General features: G+C 36.2%; 1 protein-coding gene across 8 annotated transcripts in view; it reads left to right on the forward strand.

The window, feature by feature from the left end:
- The window catches only part of KDM6A (lysine demethylase 6A), a 150,668-nt gene that overhangs the window by 88,070 nt on the left and 39,571 nt on the right, over positions 1-23,027 (forward strand). For 4 of the 8 annotated variants that reach the window (XM_077781680.1, XM_021538648.3, XM_077781683.1 and 1 more), the window contains 11 exons: positions 3,360-3,414; positions 6,168-6,202; positions 9,729-9,822; positions 14,591-14,717; positions 17,290-17,388; positions 17,712-17,931; positions 18,494-18,628; positions 19,071-19,226; positions 19,888-19,983; positions 21,894-21,998; positions 22,566-22,961. In XM_077781680.1, the coding sequence (XP_077637806.1) occupies positions 3,360-3,414; positions 6,168-6,202; positions 9,729-9,822; positions 14,591-14,717; positions 17,290-17,388; positions 17,712-17,931; positions 18,494-18,628; positions 19,071-19,226; positions 19,888-19,983; positions 21,894-21,998; positions 22,566-22,961 (1,518 nt within the window). Of the gene's footprint in view, positions 1-12; positions 492-3,359; positions 3,415-6,167; positions 6,203-9,728; positions 9,823-14,590; positions 14,718-17,289; positions 17,389-17,711; positions 17,932-18,493; positions 18,629-19,070; positions 19,227-19,887; positions 19,984-21,893; positions 21,999-22,565; positions 22,962-23,027 lie in introns of those variants that run through there. The other 4 variants (XM_077781681.1, XM_021538650.3, XM_021538649.3 and 1 more) reach the window with 4 other exon arrangements.

The raw sequence follows: 23,027 nt of genomic DNA on the forward strand, positions 1-23,027 counted from the left end.
GATTGTCAGGTTGCAGACGATGGCTTGCCTTGCTTGCTCGATATATGCAGAGCTGAGAGCTATTAAACTTGCTGATGTCACCCTGGAGAGGAGGAGGGAGTAGAATCACTACAGAGGTCTCAGGTTTGCATGTAAACAGAGACAGCGCTGAAAATCTTGCACTGAAAAGGAAAGGGTTCATTTTGCTTTTGTTATTTATTGATTAAAGAAACAACAAAACCTTGGGTGCTCGCCTGTTACATTTGAAAGAATCGATGTTAATTCTATGACAGAAAGCATGTTAAGTTACCTAAATCAGCATCAGATTACTGTTACTTTACTACCAGACCTAGTGCTTTCATCAGTTCTCTTTATTTGGAATCCACTGTACCTCTCATCCTTGGAAAGGTTATCTACGGAATTGTTTCCACAATCAGAGGCAAGTCAAGGACCCCAGAGGAGATGGAATGGGCTGTAGATATCTCTGCAATTACAGATGGCTACAAATCAAGGTGATTTAGGGCTTGGCTGATGTTAAAAGTCTCTTCTAACCTAAACGATTCTGTGATTGTGCCTTGAGCCGCAGCCCTTGAGAAGAGCCTGTTAGTTTTTAACATTCAGAACACTGCCTTCTAGGTAAATCCTCTTACTGGGGATTTGAATTTCTATAGACTGCTGTCTGCCTTGAGGTATTGTGTGTCGTCTCTGAGCTGCAGCGGCCTCTCCTGCATAACAACTATTCCACACAGCAGTAGCCAGCTCAGTGCTGCAATATTTGAGAGGGGTGCAGATGTTTGCCAGCCGCTGCTGTTGGTTGCAGAAATGGAAGTTGGAAATTATTACAATTTTTTAAATTTTTTGGTGCTGGTAATTGTGCTTAGTGGATCTGCATTTGGCTGATGAGGTTGATGGGTTAGAATGTGTGCATGGGGGATATTTTTGGTCTGATTTTGGGTACTTAATGGGGTGCTATGTATTATTTATCCGGCAAGAAGTGTAGGTTTGCTCGTGTGTGTGCATTTCAGAGGTTCTTGGTTTGGAAGCTTCGTGGGTTTCTGTGTATTGCTTTTAATTGTGATAACTGTCTAGTGCAAATGGTGTGTTTTTCTGTAGTTACTGGCTTTGGTTTATCAATTTCTTTACTGTTTGTAGATTAGTGTACAGTGCAAATAGAAATTTACCACACTAAGATGCGGTGGAAAATTTTCATCATGTGGATTTTTGAATTTCAAAAGTTGGCTACTGTAGCAGTGAATATTTAATTTTTAGGAGGCATTGCTGAGAACATTTCTGCTTTTTTTTTTACTGTATAGTACTTGATACTATTGGCATACTTATATATTAAAATGGTTAGCTATTCTTACATGGTTGCCTGCTTTCTGTCAGTGAGTCTCACTGCAGTAACCCCTCAGAAGAGCTGCTACAGAAGAGTTGTCAATCTTTTTACTTTAGATTTGCTTATTTTTTATAATAGCATTACTAGATGAGAGCAAATCTATTCCATGCTGCTTTATCTTTCCGTAGTAATTGTAAGTGATGGTGCAAGATGACACATCTGTACAGGAAAGATTTTGTACCTTTTAGATCAGTAACACTCAGTTGTACAGGCCAGAGCCTTTTTTTCTTCTTTTGGCAGGCAAAATGCAATTTAAGATAGAGCATTTTATTTTTATTTAGTTTTTTTTTTTTAAGTTGTCTGCTTAGTAGAATCACTATGGTAACAGACTAAAGGATGTCTCTGAGGCACTCAACCTGCATTGCAATGTAAGTGAGGGGAGACTGTAAGTTGTCTGCCTGCTGAGAGTAGGGAAAGGAACAGAACAGCAGAGAAATAAGCTAATAATTAATATTTGTAAGCTATTATTTAATGCTTGCACTAAGGTTAAAAGGTTATTTTATGGTGTAAATCCATTGGTTTTTGTGTTCTCTTCTGTGGGGATACTACTAAATCATGAATTTGTGTTGTTATTCAACTTGAGTTTGGTTCATTTTTAAAATTCTGTTATATGTTTCAAATTATGTTGATGAAGTGGGTGAGGAGGAAGCTGCATCCATGTATGTCAGAGCTTGTGGAAGTGTCAGCATTCTTTTTATGTCTTGTATTGGATAATACATTAATTTTCTAATTTTTTGTCCCTATTGAAATTAGGGTTGTTTGGAAATACGATGGTCTGATAAAATCTTACACATCTTAGAGATGTGTTTTTTATAGACATGCTGTACTCAAGGAGTTATTATGACCATGAAGAAAGTTAAGTAGCATCTAATAGCTCTGAGTACAATACTAAAAGGGTGTTGCACCTATTCATTGGTACAGACTTTTTCTTCCCAGCTACTGCAGTAGGCTCCCAGTGCCACCTAGTATGGCATCCTGAATAGTTTGATCTAAAATATAATTTTTATGCTAAGAAAATAAAGTGTACTAAATCTTTAGTCATGTTTTGAGTATTAGAACTCACCTGACACTGTATTTTGTAAATAACTGTATTTATTAACAGTAATATTTCATAGGTGACTCTTAGGCTCCTGTATTTCTAGGCCTTATTCTCTGTTGAACTAATATGTCAATTAAAATTTCACATCATGTGGGGATTTTCTCAAAAGTTTATGGAAAAGCTCAGGCACTGGAGTTTTTGTGTCTGTTCCATTCATCTTTATACACTTGTGTCTCAAACTAAATACTGATCATTGAATTAACATGACATTTGCAGACAGACTTCAGTGCTCTGATTTTGTGACCTTCTTTATAGATGAGTGAAAAGAGTTACCTCAGAACCTGGAATGTTTTAAAAGATTTTTTTTTGTATTCCTTAAAGAAAAGTGACTAAAATTATACAAGCTTTAATGTTTAACTGAAGTTTTCTCAACATCTGGAGGAGAGGATGTGAGAACTTATGGCCTTCTTATGAACTCATATTCTAATTAGAGGTATTCATATTAAATTTTTTTGACAAGAGTTCAATTTTTTTAGAAACGTAAAATAACTCAGTTTGTAGGGAGAGTGTTCTGTTTTTCTAGATAGATTAAGTGCTTAAGTATTTATCTCCATGCAGCTGTGAGCTGGTGTGTCTGCAGTCCAGTTGTGTATATAAAAAGTTAATCTTCCAATTTTGACCATTCATTTGATGCCTTCATTATTTCAGATATTTTATGAAGATCTGTTGCTATCATACATTCCTAGAAGCATTGAAGTATTTGCAATAAAAAAAAATTACTTTCCTCTAGTAAGCAGTTGAACAGAAATTGAAAACTGTTTTTTTAAGACACATGGTAAAATACAGTATTGATTTTCAAGTAGAAAATTGATTTACTCTTAGTAGTTTGCTCAAGTGCTAGTATTACTTTGTTTGAAAAACAAATAATTCTTTTTTTCTTTCCAGCATTTTCAGTTAGCTTTGATTGACTGCAATCCCTGCACTTTGTCTAATGCTGAAAGTAAGTAACCACTAAGTATTTATTTTGTTGTGGATCTTTTTTAAAGTGTTATGCTTGCAACTGTTTGAAATTCTAATGAGTTAGGTCTTCAAAATCAAAAGAATTGGTACTGAGAGAGGGAGGCTACAAAACCTGTCTGCTTCTCTCAGTGGAGACAGATGTTTCAGTGGAATTCTAGATTGTTTTAGAAAATGGAATAAGTAAAAATTGAGACTTAGCTTATTCATTACTCCAAAGGCTTGAATTCTAGAGGAAACTTACTATTTGACTGCTTTTTATATATTTATAAACCTGGAGCTTGTGCTGTGGCAAACATTTAATACCAATTATTGTAAACTTTGCATCATCTTAATAATCTATAACTTTTCAATTATTATTGTCATGCCATTTAAATTTATAGACCAAAATTCAGCATCAATCTTACTGTAGAAATAAAAAAAAAAAATATTACTGATATTTCATATCAACTATATATTAGTTTATATTTGAACATGTTAATCTTTAGTGCAGTGTGAGCTATCATAGGTTGTAACAGAGTGTCCTGCAGGTATTTATCCATAGTTTGTGGAATTGTATGCAAGAATAAACATGTGTTTCTCCATGTTTTGGAGTCTGTAAGAATTAAAAGGCAGAGAGTTGTGAAGGAAATTATTCCTTCAGTTTTTAAGGTACCTTAATGCTTGAACTTAAGTTGTTGTTCATGTTGAGTTTAATTTACCTCCCAAATCTCACTTCAGAAGCATTGGATATAATATTTAAAAACATTTCTGTAAAAACTGGACGGAATTGTGGATATTGTATCAGCAAGGTAGTGAAAGGGAGTCTGTTGACATGGCTGAAACCACTGGCTGTATCAAGGAGCCAGCTGTGCTTCAAGGCTGTCTTCAAAGCTTTGTCATTTATCAGCAACAGGCACAGATAATTTGTAAAAATATGGTGCAGAATTCTCCTAGAGTCAATAGGCTTTTATTACTGTTCTATCAGACATGTGAGTCTTTATTGTATTTTGTGTTTGTTCATATTCTTTCTCACTAAGTTTATCAGTTTTCACTAAACCTCTGGATTTCTGTAAGGTTTTCCTAACCCTTGCCCTCCAGTCCCCTCTGCCCCCAGATTTGTGTAGAGGGCTGGCCCATGTAAAGGCTTCAGTGCCTGACAAACCCAAAGGAGGAGAGTGAAGAGGACTGAGAGGTGCTTGGCCAGGTCCCACTGTGCTGCTCTGGAAGGAGAACTGAACCCCCTGCCCCAGGGTGTTGGCTACCCTCACTAAATGCTCCATTTAATCCTCCCCCTTGCATTTCTAAGGGCTGCCTGAATAGCAGCATTACACGGAGTGTGTTCCAGCAGAAATGTTCCCAGCAGAGTACTAAGCATCTCTTCTTCCTATTTGGGCTGTCTCTAACCTGACACCTTTAATTCTCCTTTCCTCTCCAAGGCATCACTTCATTTTGAAGCTTCACACTGTAGGGGTTTTGTTAGGAGGGGAAAAAATGAGAGAGAGGTTTTTTAGATAATGAACTCCTGAAACAAATGCAGGGCTTTTCTTTCATCAGTACACAGTGAAGTTTGATGATGCAGTGAACATAATGGGTGTGTTATGTGCCCTTTAGCAAGAACACAAAAAGTTTATTAAAATTTTAGATGATGCATATCATTCTGACCTGGTTTCCCAAATACACTTGGCTTTCTTCTTTATAGCAGAGGACAAAGCAGTGCACAAAGGGAGATATTTTCCCTCCCTTATGACCCAGAGTGAAACCCTGAACTCCATATTACCTGTATGTATGGTAATTTGATGTCACACTATTCTGTAGCTTCAAGGGAGAAAAATTGTGTAATTGAAGTAAATTGAGCTTGGCTCAAACACAGGCATTTTCTTACTTGTATTCCTCACGAACATGGAGCAAAAGTCTGTCTCAAAGGAACTTTTCTTTCCTCATCAAAGCAGAATGAGGACTACATTAATCTCAATTAGCTTTAGCTATCTGCCAGTCCATGGAATGTCCAGGTTAGCAGTTCTCAACTCTTTTCTATCATGATTTGAGCAGTGTGAGGGTAATTTTTTCTCTGCTTTTACTCTTGAACAACCCATTTTTCTTTCTCCAGCCAGCAATCTTCTTGCCTGCACAGGCTGCTGGTAGTATTATGGCATTCTGGACAATTTATATGAGGAATTGAAAATGCTTAACAGTAACAATCAAAGTATCACCTGTAATTAACACTATCACCTGTAATTAAACTTCTGGTTCAGTTTAACAAGGGAAAGACAATTCCTAAAAGGAAGAAAAAACGCCTAAATTTAAGCTTCTATATAAAACTGGCAGTGTGCAACATAATGTTCTGTAACCCAGCTAGTTTTATTTCTTGGCAGCTGAATGAAAATGTTTATTTCTAGCTTGGTTATGTACAGAAAAAACTACCTGTGTTCTCTTACCTCAGCTACAAGAAATTTTATTGCTAAGTTTACTAAGAGGTTAATGGACTCTGTTTCAGAACACAAATAAAATCCATGGACTGCTTTTCTCACTAGCTGTTTGCAGTTTTCATGCTTTGGTAGGATGTTAATTTTCTGTAAGGTCTGGTATATTAAGTGTAAAATATCAATGTTAAAAAATACTCTTTTGGTATCTTCAAAACTTAATTTGTCTTGGTTAGCATTGGTAAATTTGAACCATTGTTTATCCCTCATTTCAAAACATTGCAATTGCTCTTGTTCATTAAAACTAATAATTTTGATTTTCCCACTCTTACAGTTCAGTTTCACATTGCCCACTTATATGAAATCCAGGTAAGCTTTTAAGCTCATTTTCATAAAGTGTGGTTGGGTTTCAAACTATGTGATGGAATCACTCTGTGGAATTTGTATTATAAATGCTTTAGTAAAGTTAGACTAAAGTCTTGAATCACTCAAGAAACTTGACTTTCTTTGGCTAAATTAAAAATATTTTCTGTGTGGAGTCTCATGCTATAAAATGGGATAGGTCTCTTAATAAACATATATTTACTAATCTCCCTATTTGAGTGCAAAAAAAACCAAATCCCAAAATACAACTTCCAGGAAAATTCTTTTATGAGATTCTATTTATGCTAAAAAATTAATGTAGATTTAAAAATACGAAGTTTCTCAATTAATGTGTGTGTGTGTATATATATATATATTCATACTGTTTCTCATGTACACACACAGAATCAATCCCAACCAGTTGCCCATGAGCCTTTTCAGTATATGTGGTATATTTGACATGAAATTTTCAAATTTAAGTGCAATTTTAAAAGTTTTTAAATTTTCATATTAAATTGATGCATGTGGCATTAAGGATCTGTGGTCAACAGCAAATAAAGCTGTGTTGCTAATTCTGGGTCAAATCCTACCACAGAGCTTTTCAGGTGAATCTTTTGGGAAATTAATAGAACACTTCCTGAGCTTCCAGAATATCAGTAAATTGAAACCAAGTGGATACTGAGACAGCTATTGTATATTTGAGATTTGACAGACACTGGTTACATAATGTAGATGTTGTGCCCTTTTAGCACATTTATAGGTATCATGTAACTTTGACATGAAAACAAAACCTGTTGTAAATGAAATGGATGACAGACAAACTATATTTTCAGTCAGTTAGGAAGTAAGAACTGTCTTTTGATGGCACAGTGAAAAATGGCCTGAAGTATTTATGTGTATATAATAGATATGAATCTGATAAACAGAATATTTTTGAGTGCTTTTGGTGCAAAGTTGTATGACAGGACAGAAATCTGCCATCCCAAAGCACCATTAAGCAAGTTCATAGATTGCTGTGGTTCTTACTTGGCTACCATCCGGATTCCATTCAGCACATCAGTTCTGCTTTACTCCAGCAGATCACAAGGAAGTTAAACACCCCAGGTCACCATGCCAGGTGTCCTGTGTAAGTGTGTGGCCAGTGTTAGCTGTGCTTAAGCTGTGCTTTCTGCCTGACAATTACAGGCAGCAGGAACTTTGTTTTAATGCAAGTCAGTGCAAAAAGGTTTCAGTGCTCTTAGGTTTGGTTTGTCTCACAGTTCTGGTGGGGAGAGGTATCTTGTTTTTTGGAATTTGACAAACTGACAACCAAAAGAGTCTTGGCTTCATTCTGGATATTACCTCTGACACAATTAGAGAGGTTTTTGAGACAGGCTGGTTGCTCAGTTTTTTTTACAGGACCCAGTGAAACAGTTATTTGAACCCCTCCATATACTTGCAAATTATATACTCTCTTAATATTAATGAAAAAGTGAATTCACTTCTTAATTAAGTACCACAGTACTGCACTTGAAATAATGGATTGTCAGGCTCTGGGCAATAGAGAAGCCTGGTGCTGATGAGAATTAGCAGTGGTTAATGCTGGTTTCTAATATTTCACCTCTGGAAGTGAAATGGCTTGTATAATGTCTAAAGAAAGATGCTGTATTGGGTTCTCCTTCCCTTTTCCATTTCTAAGACCATTCATTCAGCCAAACATCAAGGACTTTGGAATTAACATAGAGGCATAAAGTTCTTCCCTGTGAGGGTGGTGAGGCCCTGGGCAGGTGCCAGAGAAGCTGTGGGTGCTCTGTCCCTGGAAGTGTCCAAGGCCAGGTCAGAGCTCTGAGCCACCTCATCTAGTGAAAGGTGTCCCTGCCCATGGCAGGGTGTAGAATTAATGATATTTTAGCTACTTTCCAACCCAAACCATTCTGATTCGATGAAGTAAAACCAAATGTAAACATTGGAACAGATTTTGTTAGTATTTTAAGTCATATAGGCAATCAGATTTCTAAAGGGTAAATGCTACAACAAATTAGAAAAGTAAAAAATACTCTAGGTGTGGAAAACTTTCCCTATTTTAAAAGTCCTTTCTGAAACCTCCTGAGCCTGTAAACATATTTTTCAAAGTGTGAATATTAGGCACTAATATTTACCTAATTTGACATCTGGATTGCTGCCTCTGCTGTTATGCTCTACAGTGAACTTCCGTTCATTTGCTCCACATTCATAGTCATAAACTACAAATTTTGTTCCCAATGCTAAATTTAAAATATTTTCCTGATTGTTTTTCTTTTGCTGGACATGGATATTTTATTTATTTATATTATTTGTTTTCTTACCAGTTGTCTGCATTTCATGAACACCAATTAAAAATCTTTCCTACCAACTTCCCCTTGTTCCATTTGAAAGTATGTAATTGCTGCTTTAATTTTTCTTCCTGACTAGAATAAGGTTTTTAAATCACCAATTTGTCTTTTGTGATTTTGAGATTTCAAGAACTTGATAACCTTTTTAAATAATGCTAGGTATTTAATTGTTTAGTTTTCTTCCCAATTGTCCCTTCAAAACACCAATACTAATTACTGTGTACTCCTTGCTTAAAACAAATGTAATTAAGCCACAGTCATTTGCATTTAGTTGGCCCCATTTATTTTAATGCACTCTTCATCTCTTTGCCAGAATGAAGTCTAATGTTGAATTACCTAAAAGCATATTGTGGAAGAGGAGATGCAGAACAGTGGAACATTTAAAATACATTCACTTTTAAGCAACTATTGTTAGGGAATGCAAAGATAAATGCTGACATTATTACCAAATAATCCATCAATTATTGAGAAGTCTTAACCTTGAATATACACAAGCCAGCTCATACAGTTCACAGAAATCAATAAAGACCCCCAATCCTAACCTGGAAATGTTTTTCCTGTACCAACACCTCTTTGTATAGGCAGTTGAAAACTGAGTGTTTCTAGACTATAGGCACACCTAAACTATACAGCAGATTATAAGATGTACCTTCATTATCTAGGCATAAACCTTTTAATTCTGCATGTGGTGGAACTTTTACCAGGATAACAAATATCTTGAAAGAGGCAGTTCAAATATACCAAAGGAGGGAAAGAGGCAAAATTCTACCAGCCTCCAATTACTGATGATCTTGGTTTTTACAAATTTCCTGGGAGGAATTTGTGTGGGGTTTTCTCAAATGTAGATTCACATTCAAGTATTGCCCTTAAAAGCAAAATATTCAATATTGTAGTGTAGAAAGCATAATGCATGTATGAGGAGTTGACAAAATTTAATAATTTACAAATTTATCTCAATTATTTTAAGTAGACATTTTCTATTAAATACTATATTTATGGAAGTTTTTATCTTACCATATTATATACGTCACTCATTAAAGCTTTCATATGCACTGTATGCAAAAAAAAAATCTATAATTTTTTGTCAATGTGTTTGTGTGCTGTCAGTGCTGTGAAATCGTTGCTACTGGTGATCTGTTGTAAGCTCTATGATTAATCCATTTACTTTTTTCCTTTTGCAGAGAAAGTATCACTCTGCAAAGGAAGCTTATGAACAGCTTTTGCAGATCGAAAACCTTCCTGCACAAGTAAAAGCAACTGTCTTACAGCAGTTAGGTATGTAAAATTAACTTTTATTTTCCTCTGTGTTTTGTTTTTGCCATCGTTGCCTTCAGCAGTGTTTTTTAAGGCTCCATTTCCAAAGGGAGTCTTAGACACACTGCACATGGTACGTGAGATTTTCACCCAAATAGAACATATAGCAGTAGATAATCAAATAAATAAGAGAGGAGGAAAATATTTTTATTAAATTTACAAAACTAAAAAGCTCTTGTGTGTTAGATTTTGGGCAGTGAGAGGGTGGTTTTTCAGAGAAAGAAGGCAGCAGTTGGAATTCTGTGTTCTCTGTTCTGCCTCTGTTAACATCCCTTGAAAAAACCTAAATACTCTGTGTCAGACTAGAAGAACATGGCAACTGAAAAATTTACCTTTACTTTCGCTATAATTATACTCTGTAATGAAAGCCAGCTTCTGTAACTAAAAGGTTTATCATCAGGTTCTATTAAAAAGACCACATAAAAAGTGAAAAGGAATTTTTTAAAAAAAAATTGTCGTATTCCATGTTTATAGAAAACTGATAAACAATTTTTAGCCAAGAATTTCCAAAAAGTGGATAGAATAAACTTTTATCCTCTATACCATATAAAAGTTTTTCCAGACTATTTTGTTAAAATTGTTCAACCCAGTACAGAACTTCTTCATTCACCTTCTCCATGTTCTTCATCTAATTTATTATTCTAAGTATTAATTTAGCCTCCTTATGCCCATTTTTATTTTTTTTCCCTGTTCACATAGTGGTCATTTAACTCAAATTTGCAACTGGCATTAAGTTATGGCCACAGTGCTTTCTTTTTCTGTGATGCAGGTTGTGTATGGATTTGGAGTGGGATAATTTGTTCTCTGTGACAGAATGTCAAAATCAGTGGGCTAATTTTGAGTCATCTCTGTGAAATCACAAGTGAAACTGCTGGAGGAGTTTGCTGCAGGACTCTGGGTGTTGCTCTTTTTGCTGTCAGAGGACAGTGTTGTTTACATCTCAGTAAGCCCTTTGAATTTTTATTTTTTTAGCTTGATTTTATGTCACCTAGTAAAACTTGTCAGCAGTTTCATCCAGAAAGGCTGTACATCTAATCAGTGGAAGACAGGCTTCTCAAAAGAGCTGACCAGCTCTTTTTCATCTCTGTTTGGTGTATGTTACCACAATAGAAGCAAAGGCACATGGTTGTATTAATAAAATCCTGCCACAGGTCTCTGTGCTAGCAGTAAGAGCAGTGACTTTGAGAACTGTCTGCTGTCTGAAAACTGGATTAACTCTCTTTATTCAATCAGCATAGGTCACCCAGTTTGGTTGTGTGGGTAGCTTCTATGTAGAGAAAGGGATAGAGTGGTCTTAACTGGAACATTGAAGGAATAATGCCTTTTCCTTTGCTCTTCTCTGTTAACAGTGGTATTTATCAGAGTCTGGTGTTTATCGCAGATTTAGTCTTTAGCAGCTGGTAATAAAAACACCTCCTCAGGAAGCACAGCCCGGGTGGTGCACTGCTGCTTGGAAAAAATAATAGAAAATACCTGCCATCTGCCAGAATGATACTTGCAAAACCCAGTCAAAACATATTTGTATTTGTATATTGAACTCGGGTTTGGTTTTTTTTTGGTTTTTTTTTTTTTTTTCACTTAGACAGAAAAAATCAGTTTGAAAATAGCTTTTGTTTATTTTCCTTCGCTAGTTAATGTTTATTGAGCCAGATTGGAATTTAGGCAAGTTCAGATGTCTTGTGAGAGAATTACTAGAATCTTTGGTCCTGTTGCTGGTTTCCAAAGCTGTGATTGTGGAGGAGAACCCTGTGATTCCCAGATAAACACATACCCAATGGAGGTGATGAATGCTGACCAGTTCAGATAGTCATCACAGTAAGATCTTCCTTTTCTTTGCTGTTCCACTGGCTTTCCAGACAACAATTCTCTTCACCACTTTGCCCAAAATGACATTAAATTAATGAGACTGAAGATCAAATCTGTCCCAGTATTCTGTCTCCAGTTGTGTTCAGCTGTTGGATAAGGAAGAGTGTTAAGAGCAACATAAACATCTGCTTAGAGTTCCCAATTATTTTTGTCTGGGGGCACTGCTCGATGGTGTCTCTCTGTAATTGGATGAGGCATCTGAGGTGCTGAAATAGGGAAGAATTTAATGTCTTCAGAGACACATTTACTAAAGAAAAAGTGATTGCCACAAATTCAGTGTGAGAATTATTGATAAGCATGTAAAAAAGACTCGTGAGCTAGGCTAGCACATCAGAGGGCTTTTTTCTAAATCTGTTCCGAATGAGATTGCAAAGATCTGCAGAAGAGCATGGAACATTTGTGAAGCATGGACAAGGTCTGTGGTTTGGTTTGTTGTATTAAAAATGTCCTAGCAGTGGAAAAGTAGTGAGTTATGCTGGTTGAGTTTTGGAGCTAGGTCTTGCAAATGGGAGACTGCACATCTTAGGAGTTTTCCATCACCTTCTTTATGTACATTCTTTATTTTATGCTCAAGAACAGATCCAGTTTCCCCTGCCTGTGCTATTCCAGCGGAAAACTTTTGTTTGCTCTCCCTTTCTTGCTTTCTGCCTTTTTCAACTCCGTGTGCAGGAAGACAAAATTGGGAAGCAGCCCTTGTTTCAGCAGAGAAGCCAGATAGGGATTGCTGGTTCTCATTTCTGGCTTCTAGAAATAGACTTGTTCTTTTTTATCAGTGAACCTCGGTAAAGATCTCACAAAGATACAACATGCAGTCTTGCATCCAACAATCCAGCAAGGTTCTGATGAAACAGAAAATAGGCACACAACATTTCTAAACATAGAGGAAATTGTTTAATGTCTTTTTTTTTTACGATTGTTCATAATCCTTGAACTATTATCTTTATCTCAGGCTTTGTCTGGAACAGCACCTGGTACATATATCCTTAACATACAGTTACTCAGATGATTCCAATCAACCAACCCCAGAGAAGCCTTTTTTGTTAAAGCATGAGTATTGTCTGTATGCTGAAGAAGTTCAGAGGCTTGGGATTTGAATCAAAATCATAGCTTGTTTCTTAATTTAATGACACAAAGTTGTTTAACATGACTGCAAAAATCACTGGGGTTTTTTCTTTTTTTTCCCCTGATTGGTAGATTTTTTACTCGATCGGTTTTCAGTCAAGATAAAGTACTTTCTGCAGCACTGTAACCACTTGACTCCTTACCTGATATTTCTTACAGTCCATGAAATATTCGAACTTCTGCTTGTAACCACAATTTTCAGGTGATATTTCTGAGGCCACCTCAGGCAAATGTTGTTCAGTGGCTGTGATTTTGTTTTCAACTGCCTTTGTTCAAGTTTGGAAGTTTGCATTCCATTTGCAGAAGTGTGGTGTCTGCTAACAAATATGAGCCCATGGAATAAAAAAATAAGCTGTATCAAACAGGTAGAATAAAAATCATAAAGGAAAGTGTAATTACAGAGAGCGAGGTGAGCCTGCAAATACCCATCAGTTCCTTCTCAGTCTTGCCTGCCCATGTAGTTAGATCAAAAAACACAAATTTAGGGTTCTGAATGTTTAGCTCTCAGAGGTTTTAGTGGACAGGCAGTGCAGGTATGTGCTCAACTCTGTCATTAGCCAGAACTTTCTACAAACTTTGGATAATTTATGAAATCCATGTCATAGTGTTCCACAAGGGGCTGTTTATGAGTGTGACAGGGACAGTCTTCTGTCACATCTTATATTTTACAAATGTTTTCTGAAAAGCAGTGGCTTGTTAAGACAAATACATGGTTATTGAGCAAACACCAAGACATTGCTGAGCACTGTGGTATGCAAGGATTTCAGCAAGCCAGCTGCTGGTCACAAAAGATTTCCTTGTTTGTACTCATTGTATGAACAGCAGTGAGATGGTTTTGTGGCTGCTTGAAGGAATTCCATCTGAGCATGGAGGCAGATGAGGAACATCTGGAGAAGGTGATAAAGGTGCTTTGTTTGAAGTGGTAACCAAGCCTTGCATCAGTGCTAGAGCAGAGATGCATTTTAATAAGCATGTAAAATATTATTGGGGAGGATAGATTGTGGGAGGCCTTTAAAGTGGGGATGAATAATTTGTCTAATGTAATGAAAGAAGAAAAGGCATTTGAAAGAATATGACGTGTGGTTAGATTAATTTGTTATGTAGATGAGAGGTGATGGCATTTGTCAAGGTGAATGGAAAATACATTGTAGTGATACGGAGGAAATGACAATGTAAGAAAGATTCAGGTTGAGATGCAAAAATTCTTAGTCCAAATGTAGATATGGGACAAATACAAGGATTTAGAAGAAAAAGAGTAAAAAACTTAATATGTAAATGTTGCACATGTTAGATACAGGTGTATATATGTATATATATATATATATATATATATATATATATTTGTATGTATAAAAGAATAATTGCTATGTGTGACAGGGAGAATGGTGGCATTTTTCACAATGTCAGGGAAGGTATCTGTTTCAGAGGAGGAAAGACATTAATATTCACTTTTATAGTAGAAGATTGAGCAGTTCATAATTGTACTCCTAATCTCTTAGAAAATTATTTAAATCCACAAAAGTGCTTTAAAACTCTGAGAAAGTAATTTTAATTTTGAGTCCTGTAATTTTAGTATGGAACTTTAAAAAGTTTTTACAACTTTGTCATGTATATAGAAGTGGTTTTGTTGCTTGATATTCTTATTTTTAAAGAGAGACCAATGCTACAAAGTCCTGCTGTGCCAGAGTATTAAATGGTCTTGGGGAATTTCACTTCTCCCATTTGTGAATTGTTTTTGTAGGCTGGATGCATCACACCGTGGATCAGCTTGGAGACAAGGCAACCAAGGAAAGCTATGCTATACAGTATCTCCAGAAATCTCTAGAAGCAGATCCAAATTCTGGTCAATCCTGGTATTTCCTTGGAAGGTGAGAACAGACTTTATAGATACTGTAACTTTATTGGTAAATTTCTTTGAGGATACTCATTATTGTATTTTACATGGTTTTTTTCCTTAATCCTGTCAGAGGAAAAGTGAAGGGAAAGTATTTATACATCTACTGAAGTCTTAAGTTTTCTGGGAAGTGTATGAAAAGACAAGATGGTAACGTATTTGGGATGAATAAAGATTAGAAGTTGAAATGAAGTATGCTACCCAAATGGCTCTGCTTTTTTGTAGTTATTATTCCGTCTATACATTTACAGTAATCTGAATATATCTGGCCTGGTTTTACCTGTTTCTCTCACTCTTTTTTGTAAATCCTCTCTAAATGTTGTTACTTTTCTTCATACATTTTTCATCATTCTTTCTCTCTTTATTTTTTCAGAATCTCCCTCCTAATCTCAGTTTTTGCACTGAAATACAAATATTTTCCTAGGCAGACATCCATTTTTAAAGAGCATACACAGCAATGTATGGCTCAGACTGATCCATTCTAATGTGTATTTAAGTTTTCAGTTAATTTTGTAGCCTTTGATTATATTTTATGCTTGAAAAATATCATTACCAGATGTAAATCATATAAATTTGATGAGTTTTTTCTGGTCTCCTTTTTAAGAAAATTGAATACTTCACTTAAGCCAGCAGAAACTATTGAAATACTCAGGTTTTGGAGAAAGCTTTGAGAGCAATTCTAGTCCATTTGTATTCCTCAACAGAACATCAGTTCTGTTGAGGAATACATTTAAAAAGAATGAGGCAAAATTAAAATGAATATCCTAACCTCAGTGTCTTCCAGGTGATATTGTTGGGGATTCTGGTCACATGCAGCTGGAACCTATTTTTGATTTTGTCATACTAATAATATTTCTCCAGCTGTTCCTGTAAGACAGGGATTTCCAGCCAGCCCTGAGTGTGTGGGGCAGAGGGGCAGGGCAAGCATGGAGGGAAGAGGGAAAATGAGCCAGGAATCATCTTATTCATCTTATCTTCCATTGGGCTAAAATCCTGCTTTTCCTTCAGTAGTCCCATTCCAGACGCCTGGAGCAAGTTGAGTTCTCAGGCATGGTGCAGCTGGAGTTCCTCCACATGTGCAGCTGCTGTGCTCTGCTGGTGGTCAGGGTGAAGCCTAGGACCTTACAACAAGGGGGAGAATTCAGGAAATGGGATGAAAAATTTAGTGGGAGCATTTGTTTTGCTTTACAGGGAGGACTATACTAAAAATGTTTCTGTGCCCCATATCTCCTGTCCATACTCTGGCAGAAGAGGAGAACAGGGTTATGGGGTTGTGCATTCACTCTTTTTTTCCCTCCTCATGTAATCCCTTGTGCTGTTCCTTTCTCTGCTGGTTGTCCAAACCAGATAGCAAGTTGGTTAAAGCTATCTTTCAAAATACATCACCACCCCAATTCTCTCCCACTGGAAAACTGCATCTGCCAAAGCTTTTTGTGAGGGCCTAATGTCAGTGCTACCCTAATGAGGGGCTTTATGTGTGTGATACCCAGGCAGAGTGAAACATGTCTGTTGGACATTGGTTAGATTGTCAATAAAAAAATCTCCTAAAACATTGTATTCAGACTTAATGGATGATTTTAGGCAAAATAATGCTGTATTTTTTTGTATTCATTTCCTAGTGTGCCTCAAAAATACTTGGAAGAGTGTAGCATGTTTAACAAACCTTGGCCTATGCTGTTCTGCTTGGTTTTTATTTTTCACTAGAATAAATTTTCTATAGTTATTTATGTGTTTTCAAAGTTTCCGGTTATTTTTTCAACAAGAAAAGTTGTTACAAACAATATATGACACAGTTATTGTTGATTAAACTAGTAAATATATATATAGATGGATATTTGATCTTGGCTTTATTTGGAGCTTTTAATTTTAGAAGTGTAGGTATCATTCCCTGTGGTATAATTGTAGTTCTGTTTAATGCCAGAATACCTTTAAATTTCTACATGAGGAATTAAAGTAAGAAATACAGAAATTAAAGTAAAAATAGAAAAAAATACAGAATCACACAACTTTTTACAAAATTTGGTGCTATGTATATGCAGTACAAATAACTGGTTTGTTCATTACTTAAATATGATTGAGATGCAAGAAACACTCATAAAAAGCCTCCCAGGCAGTCAGGGATTATCCTGCTTGAGTTGGTCAGTATCTCTCAGTAATTCTGTTTTGTAGAACGTTAAGTTTTATAACCATTTGTTTGATGAAATAGGTAACTTCATTGTTTGACTGTAATGCTATCTGTAGATAAACACTGTTTTTATTGACTGATAAGGTGTCACCAGTGAAAGAAGTTCAAATCTATCAAATGTGGGATGACTGTTTTCCTTACAAATGTAGTAATCCAGGGTTTAAGTAGATTTGGGGTGCTTAAATAAATAATTAGTAATCCATGTCAAGATGTTTGAGCCTGCTTGTGGCTGGCATTCAGAAACAGCAAATGTTGAGTGTGTATTTGCATGACTTAACAATTATCAGATCAGACTTGGTAAACCATGCTCAATGATTACCTTCTATAAATACTACCAGAGTTCTTTCTTTTCTTCTCCCAGGTGCTATTCAAGTATTGGGAAAGTTCAGGATGCCTTTATATCTTATAGGCAATCTATTGATAAATCAGAAGCAAGTGCAGATACATGGTGTTCAATAGGGTAAGAATGATACAGGGTAATACAATGATATAATTCTATGCTAATATATATAAATAAAGACTATCAAATTTTTGTGAAATCAAAGGGACTGTAAAGACTTTTTTATATAGAACCATGGTGACAGACTTGTTTGATTTGAAGTTTAAATAATAAATTAATATTTGCTTTCTCCATGTTTTAAAATACTGAAAGTGTTACATACGATGTTAAAGTTTTATCTTATATCAAGATTTATTAAGGGGTTGGGGAGGGATGTGTGTATTTGAGTTCCTTGAGTCTTGACTTTGTTATTAATTCTCAACTTCACTAATCTTTCTATTCAGTGTGCTGTACCAACAGCAAAATCAGCCTATGGATGCTTTACAGGCCTATATCTGTGCTGTACAATTGGACCATGGCCATGCTGCAGCCTGGATGGACCTAGGCACACTCTATGAGTCCTGCAACCAGCCTCAGGATGCCATTAAATGCTACTTAAATGCAACTAGGAGCAAAAATTGTAGTAATACCTCTGCACTTGCAGCACGGATAAAGTATTTACAGGTAAAACTAACGTTTTAAGCAGGGGAAATACTCTTCAAACACACAGCGGAGGGGAGGGGAGAAGTCACACATGAGTTTAACTTGCAGTTGTTTGTGGTGTGTTTAACCTGTTTTCATGTGTACTGTAAGCATATCATAGCCTGTAATATTTTATTTCTTCATTTTTTAAGTGGAACTTAATTCCTTATAAACCCTATTTTGCACATTTAATCAAAACATACTGTTTTGCATCATTTTGCTTTTTTCTTTGTATTTGTGTACATTTTTAAGTTCTCATAACATATAGTGAGAATACGCAACACACTATCTTTCACTCTTGTTTGCAATTTCAGAAAAAAGGAATTATGAGACCTCTGAATCCAGAGCTCATCTTTGTTCTGATTCTCACAAAGGTTTATATTCTGGTTACCCTCTTTATACCTAGCACCTTTCTAAACACCAAAATTTTAAATCTGTCCTCTCTTTAAGACATAATTAGCTACAGCATTTAGGAAGATTTCATGGACTTGCTCTTACTAAAGTAGGCTTGTGTTAAATTTGCTTTTTACATAATTTTTCCTAGGCTCAGTTGTGTAACCTTCCACAAGGTAGTCTACAGAATAAAACTAAATTACTTCCTAGTATTGAGGAGGCATGGAGCCTACCAATCCCCGCAGAGCTTACCTCCAGGCAGGGTGCCATGAACACAGCACAGCAGGTGAGAAGTTGGGTTATGTTCTGCAGGTGCCCAGCTTTAAGGGTTCTTTACAATCGGTAGTGGTCAAGCTTATTTTATTGAGCATAGGATTGGCTTTTATTAAAAGAAGCCTTTGATTTATTTGCCAGAGGGATATTAGATCAAGGAGCTCCCTATAATGTGGGAGAAATATGGGGGTACCAATTTAGAACCTTTGTGGATTTTCATGATTTTAAAAGATTTCATCTTAAATAGAAATGCTGCAGTGGTTTAATAATCCCGTGAAAGGTACACATTCCTCCATTGATGACCATATGGAAACTGATTTTTCAGTTATTCAGATCAGCTTCAGAATATCTACTCGGCCCTTTTAATGTATGTGGGCTGCTAAAATTATAAAATTGAAAGGAAAGCATTAAGAATATATAGAACCATATTTTTGTCTTCCTTCTGTGATTCTTAGGCTTGTAAACCTCATCATCCAAATACTGAACCTGTACTAGGCCTCACTCAAACACCAATTTCACAGCAATCCTTGCCACTACACATGATTCCTTCTAGCCAAGTAGATGACCTGACCAGTCCTGCCAAGAGGAAAAGAACATCTAGTCCAACAAAGGTATATATTCTGATGAACTGGAGCCCCCTACCAAAATCATATGGAAAATATGCATTGAAATGATGCAGCATGCACAGAATTTGTGCTGTAAATTTTAATCCTTTGGCATCAAGGTGGGGAATGTCTATAGAAATTTTAAAAAGCATTTTTCAGTGGTGTGTTTAATCAGATTCCAGCTTTAGGCAGGCGGTGCCTAAGGGCAGTGCACATTGGTGGCACTATACTGCAGTTGTAGTGGTGTCAGTGAAGAAATACAGTTGTAGCCTGATGATTGAGAGGGAGACAATCATGTCATCCTGTCTATTGCCTTTGCTTATATTTAGAATTCAAGTGTTTCATCATCATGTAATAGTGTTACAGTAGATAAAGTATTCAGTTTTGAAAGTAGCATACATTTAAGTTAATTGCATAATTTGATTTGCTTGTTTTTCCTTATGGTATTAGATATCATTAATTTTTTTCTCAGACTACTCTGATACTGTTGGGAATAGTAGAATGAGACTTGGTTATTTTAGTACATTCTTAGTATTATATATTTTTATATTACTGTTCTTGAAACAATTACTAGTTCTTTCATAAATAAGCTAAAATCTAGATAGTAAAAGAGAAATTATGTCGGCCCTTTGATAGTCACACATTTTAATGTAACATTTTCTCTCAGAATACTTCAGATGTTTGGAGCAGTGGCCATACAGTGTCACATCCTCCTGTACAGCAACAAATTCATTCTTGGTGCTTGACACCACAGAAATTACAGGTACGTATGGGAGATCTTCAGAAGCTTTGTTAAATATTTTATTTCTTTCTTTCTTTTAAGAAAAATAAACCTGGGACATGTTCTGGTTTCACATTCTTGAAATTCAGTGTAAAATACTTCCCAGGGTATAGTTCAAGTTCGAATATTTGTGGCCTCTCTATGTGAGACAATTTCCAGTAGGGAACTAAATGATCTCTAGGAGAAGCTGAACACTTACATTGTATGATTTTTATAATTTATAAAATAAGTATGTACAGTAACTCTTTTTTCTTATGATGTTTTAAAGACAGATATGCAAATTGTCACACTTGTGTGCAAAGTGAGTTTTGACTTGCTGTAGTGTGGGGGATATTGAAAGAGGTGTAGAAGTATTGTTGTAATATCATCCCTTCCTCTGAGGTTGCTTCTTGTATCAAATTGCATAAACAAATAAGCACATTCTACGAAATGATTACTCAAATGAAATCTACTGCTGCTTTTCTATATTATGTGTCAGCTAATACAATTATATGAAATGCTAGATTTTAGTTTGGAAATCTTATTTTGGGTGTTTTTTTGTGAGGAAATTTTGTTGTCTTTTCAGTTCATTAGGGCATGCAGTGAGCTTCAGCAGGAATTCCATATATTGAAAATTAGGCCCTGCTGGAAAATTTTACCCATGCATTGCACATGCTTTGGATGCAAAGAGAAATAAAAGGGAGCACAGTGCAGAGGCAGAAAGCATTCTCATTAACTGAGCAATGTTCCCTCAATTCCAATATAGCTCTTCGACTGTTTCTCTGTCTGAACAATATTGGCTTTATTATACTGTATAATTTTCCCTCCCTCTCTCCCTCTTTCTCCTGCTTCCCCACCCCTTTGGTTCTTCCACAGTCATTCCCTCTCTCTCACTGTCCAAGCATTCTTATTATTTAATTCTGCTTATTTTGTATTTGACTGTTTTTCCCCCCTTTTCAGTCTCACCTTTTTCCAGATCCAACTTCCTTCTCTAAGCAGAACCTCAGTAGGCCTCTCTTGAGTACAGTAGACTGGATGTGCTGGCAATAGCTTGACAAGGTTCCAGCACATATAAAAAGGAAAGCCAAAAATGTATGATGCAAGAGGAGAGTGAATAAAAAAGCCTTTATTGCATCTTCAAAGTTGGCCTTTCAAAATTGGCAACTCAGAGGCTGGATGGATATGGCATGTTACATATACATGCATATATGTGTGTGTATATATATATTTTTTTTTATTTATTGCACTCCTCTCCAGAGGGAATTCAGAATGGAAGGTACTGTTAATCCAGGGATTTTGGCATGAACCATCTTCATCTGCTTTTTAAGTCATACCACTTAGTAGAAGCAGTCTTACTGGTAGGATGATGAAGGGTGCTGAGTAAAGAAATCAGATTTCTGGTGACAGATAACCAAATTTATCAGTTACAAACAAGATCAATATCATAACTTAAGATATTGCTCTTACTAGTTAAATCATACCATTTTCTGGGGTTTTTTTGTATTTTCAGGAGATGTTTTCATGTGTGCCTATAAATTTAATTCACTTCGTGAATTAATAAAAGAATAGCACAATACAAAATGGGTTAAAATGTACATAATAATGATAAGAATTCCATATAATCATACTTGAATGTAGTTTTCTTTTATGGTATCAGCACACTTAATTTTAGTGTGGCAGTAATAATTATACACTCAAATAATTTACAGAGTCTCTTTAGTTTTAGTAACTAGTAATAAGGTTTGTTTGCAAGAGAGTGTATGGAAAGATGTTTGAATCTGTAATAGAAATCTTGATTATTTTCAGCTTTTAAAGTCTTGTCTTCATGGATACTTTTTAGTATTTTATGCAAGAAAGTTATTTAAAAAGCCCATGCAATTTTAATGATTATGAACACACTGCTGTTTTTTTAGCACTTGGAACAGCTGCGTGCAAACCGAAATAATCTAAATCCAGCACAGAAACTTATGCTGGAACAGCTGGAGAGTCAGTTTGTCTTGATGCAGCAACACCAGCAGGTGAGAACAAAAATATTTTTCTTATCTACAACATTTTTGTCAGTAATGGAGACTATTGTGTGTTTCTAGAATTCTAAAGAATTGCTGCTGTACAGAGTTCTCATGCCCTTTGCTGTGTTACGTTAATTTTTTTTTTTTTTGGATAAAGGATACTTGTGGATTAGTGGTTGAAACACAATGAGTTTAGCAGTGTTTTATTATAGGGCAGCTGGTTAATGTAAAAGTTTTCAAGCCACACTTTCAAAGTAACATGAGTGGATGGATCTAAAAGCAGTTTTGCTTGAAAATACTTGACTGTAGCAACAGCTTTTCTCTCGTTCACTTCTCTCCCTCTCTGTCCAGCATCAGCAATAAAACACTCAGATTGAAGGGCAAAGAAAAAAAATGTGCTGATAGCTTTACTTAACATTTACTCAGCATTTTTATGAGCTTGACAGTTCTCAAAATCAACCATCAATGAGTATAAAATTGGAACTGACCAGTGCAGTAAAGTACACAAACTTTGTATGACCCTTCCTTTCTCAGTTCCGCAGCCAACGTTGTTGTGCTTTGTTCATGTTCCATTAGATGAGACAAACAGGAGTTGCACAGGTACGATCTACTGGAATTCCTAACGGGCCAACAGCTGATTCATCACTGCCTACAAACTCTGTCTCTGGCCAGCAGCCGCAGGTTGCTCTGACCAGAGTGCCTAACGTCGCTCAGCGTGGAATCCGTCCCGCCTGCCCCGGGCAGCCTATGGCTAATGGACCCTTTGCAGCAGGCCCCGTTCCCTGCAGCACAGCAAGAACGCTGGGTAGTACAGACACTATTTTGATAGGCAATAATCACATAACAGAAAGTGGAAGTAATGGAAACGTGCCTTACCTGCAGCGAAACGCACTCTCTCTACCTCATAACCGCACAAACCTGACCAGCAGCGCAGAGGAGCCGTGGAAAAACCAACTATCCAACTCCACTCAGGTACAGCTTCAGTTTGCTCGTAGGGTGCACTCAGGAGTCTTCCTGGGTATCTCACTGGGGGAAGGC

This window comes from Lonchura striata, chromosome 2 (genome assembly GCF_046129695.1).
Source record: "Lonchura striata isolate bLonStr1 chromosome 2, bLonStr1.mat, whole genome shotgun sequence".
NCBI lineage: Eukaryota > Metazoa > Chordata > Aves > Passeriformes > Estrildidae > Lonchura > Lonchura striata.